This window comes from Mastomys coucha, unplaced genomic scaffold (genome assembly GCF_008632895.1).
Source record: "Mastomys coucha isolate ucsf_1 unplaced genomic scaffold, UCSF_Mcou_1 pScaffold21, whole genome shotgun sequence".
Lineage (NCBI taxonomy): Eukaryota > Metazoa > Chordata > Mammalia > Rodentia > Muridae > Mastomys > Mastomys coucha.
In genome coordinates this window covers 91,805,428-91,813,386 of record NW_022196904.1, presented here as the reverse complement: position 1 = coordinate 91,813,386, position 7,959 = coordinate 91,805,428, and the positions used below count along the sequence as shown (strand labels likewise).

Sequence of the window (7,959 nt, the reverse complement as noted above, 5' to 3'; positions counted from 1 at the left end):
AAGCAGAAGGGAATGGAGATCCAGGTGTGGAAGGCTTCCAGTCCCGGCACACCAGTGAGCAGGAAAATGATCGAAGAAGCTGTGGTGTTCTCTAAGGTTGACATATTGAATTCAAGCTTCAGTATTTTCAGCTGAGTGTCCTACAATGATAGTATATATTTATTCATGATGCATCCAGTACAAAGTGGGTCACTTCACTAGTAAACATTTCTGAAAGACAATAGTTGTTGTAAATAATAGCTTGTTACAAATGGAGCAGGAAAACTGGATCAACAACTGAGATTATCCCCTTAGAGAAACAAAGTCATTGAATGAAGAATTATATAAGGATGAATTTTATAAAAAAAAATATATACTAGGTGAATAAAGCCAGACTCAGAAACACATAAATCACAGGTTTTCTTTTCCATGTGGAATCATTTTTGGAAGCATATGAAAACATAAGAGCAAGCAATATGCCATGTATTTTAGGAAGGGCTGACTAGGGGACCAGACAAAGTTTGCCATTCCTAGCCATAGTCAAAGGGTTAGGAGGGCATGAGATGTGGCTCAGCAGGGAACATCACATAGTAGTAACTCTGGGGTCTGTTCCAGGGCCAGAATAAAAAGAAGGAAAGGAAGGGAGGGAGGGAAGGAAGAAGTGTGGGAGGGTAGGTGGGAGGGAGATATTGAGGGAAGGAGGGGGAAGAAAACAAAATCAAAACATAACAAAAATCTGTACAATAATGTCAATTTCTTCAACAACCTAAATTCCATTCTAAAATACTTGTCTCTTCCCTCCATCCCCCTGCTCCTTGTAATGTCTTTCCTTTACTATTCACAGTAAGTTGCCTATCATCTTCAGTTTCTACAACAATGGTTTATGCAGTGGAAACCTGGCATCTGGCATCAACTGACATTGTCCTGCATGAGATGACAACTGTCTGGCTATATTTAAAGTACTAAGACTTCAGTGGTTTGAAACAAGGCCCATTCCTTACAATTCTCTGTGTTGGAGTGTAGCAAAACTGGGTCCTTAACTCAGAATCTCAGAAAGCAGAATTTGAGATTTCAGTCTTGGGCTGTGTGTTCCCCTGAAACTCAGAGCCCTCATCTGAGATTATTCAGGCTATTCAGCAAAATTCAGATATTTGTAGCATAAATTTGAGGTCTCCATCTCTTGTTGGCTGATGAGTGGAGGATGAGACTCTTGCATCCTCGACGGCATCTTAGGGCTCACGCACTAGGTTCTTTCACAACATGACTTTGTACCTCTTCAACTACAAAACAAGAACCCTCTGAAGCTTCACCTCCCCTTCAAAATCTCCTGTGATTTATTAGGTCACAGGACTCAGTTAATCTTTGTGTAGATTAACTTGATGTAAAGCAACCAAAGGCCATACCTGCATCAGTAAAGGACTTCTGTAGTCTAATGTACTATGATCCACAGAGTGGTAATCCATTGCATACATTGGCATGCCTTACTCACAGTGAGTAGACCAGGGGGATTATTCTCAAACAGAACAAATAACGTGGGCTGAATAATAAACTTTAAGGGCCTCTGAGAATTCTACATACCACAATTAACGAAGCCACCAACTCTAACCCTTTTTTCTATTACTTTTTTATTTTTGAGATTATAACATAATTATATCATTTCACCTTTCTCTTTATTTCCTCCAAAACCTTCCCATTCACCCCTCATTGCTCTCTGACAAATCCAGGGCCTCCTTTTTCATTAATTGTTGTTCTGTACAAATATGTACATGTATGTACATATAGTGACCATTGATTGAGCATCTTTTTGCCTCTCATTCCATGTTCACCACTTTATAAAATACTTGTATCAGTTTTGCAAGAAGTATACAAATATTACTGAAAGTAGTTTCTTTGCCCTGTGTTGCCAATTTCCAAACGTTCTCCCCACTGATGCCAGTGGAGTCTATACAAACATGCCTGAATACTCTCCCTCTGTGGCCTCACCTGCCTTCCGCATGAAGTCAAACTCAGTACCACATTGCTAAAAATCAAGGATTCCCAAACTAGCAAATACCTATTTTTTTAAAACTCTGGAAAGCTTAAACTGAGGTTTCCCTTACTTGACCAACCACCCAATATATCAAGCCCTCACATATTGAAGTACTTTACTTAAATGATGTAGCTCTTTCTTTTTTCTGAGTGAGATTAAGCTCTTTAGACTCTGATTCATAGAGTTACTGATAAATTCAACATAAATTTCTGTTTATGGAATCACAAGAAAACACTTCTTCCTCTGAGCTACGTATATTCTTCTAGATTCATACATACAGATTAAAAGTGATTCTATTGTTTGATAATATGCTGTCTGAAAATATGCTTCTCTAAATAAGATAAGCTGGTAGTAGGTGGACACCTTGCTTATTAATCGGTATATTCTTTTGAAAAGATGCTTCTTATTTTTATGTGGCATGTATATATCTATAGGAGGTGGGGTTGTATATGCTAGTGCAGGTGTCTACAGAGACCAAAGCCAACAGACCCCCTGGAATTGGAGTTACAGATTGTTGAGCCCCTTACCATGGATGCTGAAAAACATACTTGGGCTCTCCTGTTAACCACTGAGCCATCTCTTCAGGCTCTCATCATTATTCATTAATGCCTTCCATTATATTATAACAAATGAAAACAAAATAGTGTAAGTGTAATATTTATATAGTCTAAATATTTAAAGAACTGACCAGTGATTCTGAACTTAGCTCAAGACCTCACTGCATGGCCTTCAGCACCCCCTCTCTCCTGTACTTCAAAAGTTCTCATTCAGATTGCATTGCTTAGAAAAATGAAGAGGGCTGGGGGGTGGGGGGGTGGTGAGGGTGTGTGGGTATGGGTGTGTGGTGTGGGTATGTGTGGGTGTGGTGTGTGTGGGTGTGGGGGGGTATGTCTGTGTGTGTCTGTGTGTCTGTGTTAATGTAGTCACCTGTTTTGGGGGGTGGCTGTCCATGCACATACATTTGACACAGGAACACTTCAGGGATATTCTTTCTCACTTTTCATCTTATTCTCTCTGGACAAGGATCCTCTCTGATCATGGGACAAGGTTGTTAGCTAACTAGAATGACTCAACAAACTCCCTATCTGTTCCTCATAGTGCTGGCTTTTACATGGGTACTGGAGATTGAAACTCCAGTCCACATGCTTGTATAACAACATCTCTTACTAACCTGTCTCTCCAGCTCCCTCCTACAAAATGAGACAGAGTCATATATTTCAGGCAGGCATCAAACTCTCTGGGTAGCCCAGAATGGCCCTAAATTTCTGATCCTCCTGCCTCCAACTCTAGAGTACTGGGATTGCAAGGGTATGCCATTTCATCCCATTTTACCTCCTTTATACAGTGTTGTGGGTCAAAACCAGGGGGTGGTGCATGCTCCAACTGAAATATATCCCCATGATCTCTACCAGAAATTTTTAATATGATTCTTGGAGCTTACTCATAGTGTCAAACCCCTCCCTTGTGTGTGTGTGTATGTGTGTGTGTGTGTGTAAAACACATTTGAAATTGTTTATGGATGACACTGGTTTGTACTGCATGATAATCTATTCTTTCTCTCTGTTCAACCATTTGTTAAATGACCTACTTATATTAAGATAATGACATCTTATCTAAACTATAACTCAGTACCATAGTCCTATGCCTAACTAATTGGAATTGTCTTTTCTCTGCCCAGTGATGCAGCAAACTTTTAGAATCCTGGGCAATCCTAGGTCCCATGAAACTTCTGCCTTTGACTAGATTGAATTCTCTAAATGAGTATATAACATTCCACTTTTATGAACTTTGGTAAATCAGCAATGCGATGTGGGGGTTTAAAAATAGCTGCATTTGTGAAGAATCAATGTGATGACAGTTGAACAGAAAACAGGAGGGGTATGATAATAGAAAGTGAAGATGACAATTTTGGAGCAGTGCACATAAGGCAAGAGTGGCAGCAGGCCTTAGATGGCAGTTTTGAATATTCCAAAACTACCCAGGAAACTCCGAATTGTAATGGTGCTTTAATCTGCTCTGTGGAGCAAGACAATTGTACTGTATCCCTGCTAAACTCAGATAGAATAGATGCCCCAAAGCTACAGAGTTCTGATTTTTCTAGGTTTCCTTAGGAACCAGAAGACCTCCATGAGGCTAATAAAATCTTTTTATTCTTATGAGAAACAGCAGAGGTAAAGCCTATCGCTTTCCTGGATGCAACAGCTGTACTTACAAGTATACAGATGTTCTTTTGTGCCCTTTTCTCGGAGCAAGCTGAGGAGCTGAGTTCTGCACAGGGATACAGAACATTTATGGGGAGAGCTGTCTTGAGCTTCCTGAAATCTCTTCATCAAAAAGCCCCAGATGGAGATGATATGGACCCCAGAGAACGAGGCTCCCAAGGGCTCGTTCTACTTTATGGTTTCCTCCCCTCAGCCTCATTGTGAGATCCTTCAGTTTCCATGAAGAAACGGTCTTATAAGTCTTACCTGCAGTGTCAGAGAACCCTCCTATAAAAGCACATTTGGAAAAGTTCCCTCCTCGTCTATATTGGAATGCAATGCTGAGTGTCTTGATCTGTGTAGGTCCCATATGGGGAAAAATAGAGGCTTTAAGTCCATTGCCCTGTAACCTTTAAAAAGATATTTCTGTCACTACTTCTCCCTAGACAGCCAAATAATCTTTATTAAGTTTTTTTTCTAAAGCACTTTAAGGATTTAACATATTGTAGAGTTTTGCATTAAATTGTACAGAGAATAGAACATAGTCTTTCTTCACCAAGAACTAGATGTAAAAATCGGATGCTTTATCACAAATTCTTTGTTTCATTAATTATTCTTAATTAAGATATTCTGGAGTACAAGATAATTCAGTATATGTACTCAAAGCATAATGATATAATTGGTATAGTTAGAGTTTTCATGTCCTATATATATTTTCAATTTTCAGATTAAGCTGGAATAATTGTATAATTATGTGACAGAACTTTAGTTTCAATGTGTGACTACATTGTGTGATGATCCAATCTGGTGATGGTTTCCTATGGATACATTTTAGATTATACACTGCTAGATCTTGCATTTGACAGAGAAATCTCAAAACTTTCTTAGAGAACTAGAAAAGTATTCATTTCAATCACTTTTTTCTCATTGACTCTTTAGTGATTCTACTATTACATCTTATCCAACTATGAATAGTTGATTGGCAATAATTATCATTTTAAAGTTACTATATAAATTATACAATTATTTAAACATATTTTAGGATCTTTACTATATGAAACATTAATAGTTATATAACCTAGAAGACTAAAATCAACTTATCAATGATCATAAACACACTTTAACATATTATAACAGGTACAACAGTAATAATAGGATAATAACTAGACAACATAATATCTCTGTTATCAGGGAATCCAGAGTCTAAAACTCTGCAGGCAGGAACTTACAAAATTAAAATAAATTAAATGTATTAGTTAACAGACTCTTTCAAGCTACAGTATTAAATCACACAAGTGAATAATAAAACAGAAATTCAAGGAAGACTCTGTTTAAAAAATAACTTTAAAACTTTCCTAAGATGGCTTAAGTAAGAATACTTTCAACATGGCCTTGCGGATTTGTTTGGTTTTCACACTATAGATTATGGGATTCATTACTGGGGGAATCAGCAGATAAACATTGGCAATTAGAGTGTGCACAAAGGGAGGGGCATGTTTCCCAAATCTGTGCACCAATGACAGACTTATCATAGGGATGTAGAAGATGGCAACAGCACTGAGGTGGGAGACACAGGTACCAAACGCCTTTTTCCGCTCCTCCTTGGATGCAATGCAAAGGACAGAATGGATGATTAGAACATAGGAGAGAAGGATCAAGACAGAGTCCAAGCCTGCAGTAGAGATGACAATGGCCAAGCCAAAGGCACTGTTGACCCTAGTATCTGAGCATGAAAGCTTCATCACGTCAGGATGGAAGCAGTAGGAATGATGGAGCACATGACTACGACAAAAGGACAGACGCTTGAGGAGCAGGAGTAAAGGAACAAGAGCTGTGGTTCCCCTAATTATGATTGCAAAACCTACTGCAATGATCCGTGAATTGGTTAAGATCATAGCATACCTCAGTGGGTTACAGATGGCAATAAATCGGTCAAAGGCCATCACCAGGAGGACTGAAGATTCCATGAATGTAAAGCCATGAATAAAGAACATTTGGCCAATGCATGCATCAAAGCTAATTTCTTGAACATTAAACCAGAAGATGCCCAACACAGTTACCAGTGTGGAAAGGCACAGACCCAGGTCTGTGAAGGACAGCATGGACAGGAAATAGTACATGGGTTCATGGAGGCTTGATTCAGTGATGATGATAAAGAGGATCATGCTGTTCCCAGAGATGGCGATGGCATACAGACAACAGAAAGGGATGGAGATCCAGGTGTGAGAGGTTTCAAGACCAGGAATGCCAGTGAGGAAGAAGATTGGTGGGTAGGCAGCACTCTGGTTGAAGGGTGGCATGGTGACTGAAGGAAACAGATGCCTCTAGGGGAAAGGTACACATCCTGTAATGATAGAAAAAAAGAAATACTAACAAACTCTGCTATGTATCATGCAATTTAGAAACACTGAAGAACCAGTTCTTGTCTGTCATGGAAAGGTCCATTTAATGTATTAGATATCAAACTGAACACGGGTGAACTTGGAGAAGAAATATCACTAACATTTGAAAAGACACCCAAGCTTTCAGATCTGTATTGTATTATGCATGAGTATTTGTGTTCTTATATTTAAAAGGAGACTAAATTGGTAATGAGAGCTGGCAGGATGGCTCAGTGGGAGAGGCAAGTGAAGCCAGGCCTGTTTACCTAAGTTCAATGCCAAGAACCTACAGGAGAGAAAAAGATAACCTACTTCAGCAAGTTGTCATTTGACCTCCTTCCACAGCCATGGTACATGTTTATGTATACACATGCATGAGCACATGTGTACACACATGCGCACACACACACACACACACACACACACACACAAGTACAAAGTATAAAAAAAATGTAATAAGGGGGCTAAAGAGATGGTTCAGCAGGTAAGAGCACTGGCTACTCTTCCAAAGGACCCAGATTAAATTCCTATCACCCACATGGTAGTTCATAACTGTCAAATAATTCCAGCTCCAGAGTATATGACACCCTCACACAGACATAATATGGACAGAACACCAGCATACATAAAAGAAAAGAAAAACTTTAAAGCTATATATACAAATAAACCACCCTGGGTGATTGAAGGAAAAGGGTTGTTTACATGGGAGGTAATCAGAAATCTAATTATGTTTAAGGAAAATTCTGCCTGCAGAAGGATGATTTAAAAAGATGACCTCACTGAGAACTAACAATTCATTAAAGCTTATGGAAAATCACTGAAGCAGAACTACCTTAGCAAACATCATGGTTTTCTACTTTTCAAAGGAACATTAGTGTTAGAGTGAGAAAGAGTCTCCTTTTTCTGTTTTTTAGGCACATATAAATGAAAGATTGAGTAAGCTACTTCATTTGCTTTCCATGCTTTCTAGTGCTGCATTTTTCTCTTCACTATGTTAGATTTTAATATAAATGTCTGCCTCTTCCATTCACTGATGCGCATGTTTACAATGTTATGAATACTCATTAAAATCAGGTGCGTAGCAACATTAACTATTGCAAATGACCCTGAGAACAAAAATACTGAACAAGCATGAATCTAAAATTAAGTAGAAGAATCAACTAAAAGTGACTCATGGTGTGACATTCAAGGGACAAGTCTGTGATGTAAGAATAGAGCAAAATAGGAAATGATCCAAACTGGAAGCCTTTTAAATACTGTGACACCTGCCTTTCCATTAGGCTTATGAAAAGGCGAGGTTTAACATTTATTTAGGTGCTTCTCAGCCATTCAGTGTTCATCAATTGAGAATTCTTTGTTTAGCTCTGTA

At 38.7% G+C, this 7,959-nt stretch overlaps 1 protein-coding gene across 1 annotated transcript; it reads right to left on the bottom strand.

The window, feature by feature from the left end:
- Positions 1-5,441: 5,441 nt before the first annotated feature.
- Positions 5,442-6,533, bottom strand: LOC116100682 (olfactory receptor 51F2-like). The gene has a single exon (XM_031384415.1). It carries the CDS (start codon positions 6,507-6,509, stop codon positions 5,565-5,567), a length of 945 nt encoding a protein of 314 aa, XP_031240275.1. The 5' UTR covers positions 6,510-6,533; the 3' UTR covers positions 5,442-5,564.
- Positions 6,534-7,959: the final 1,426 nt, after the last annotated feature.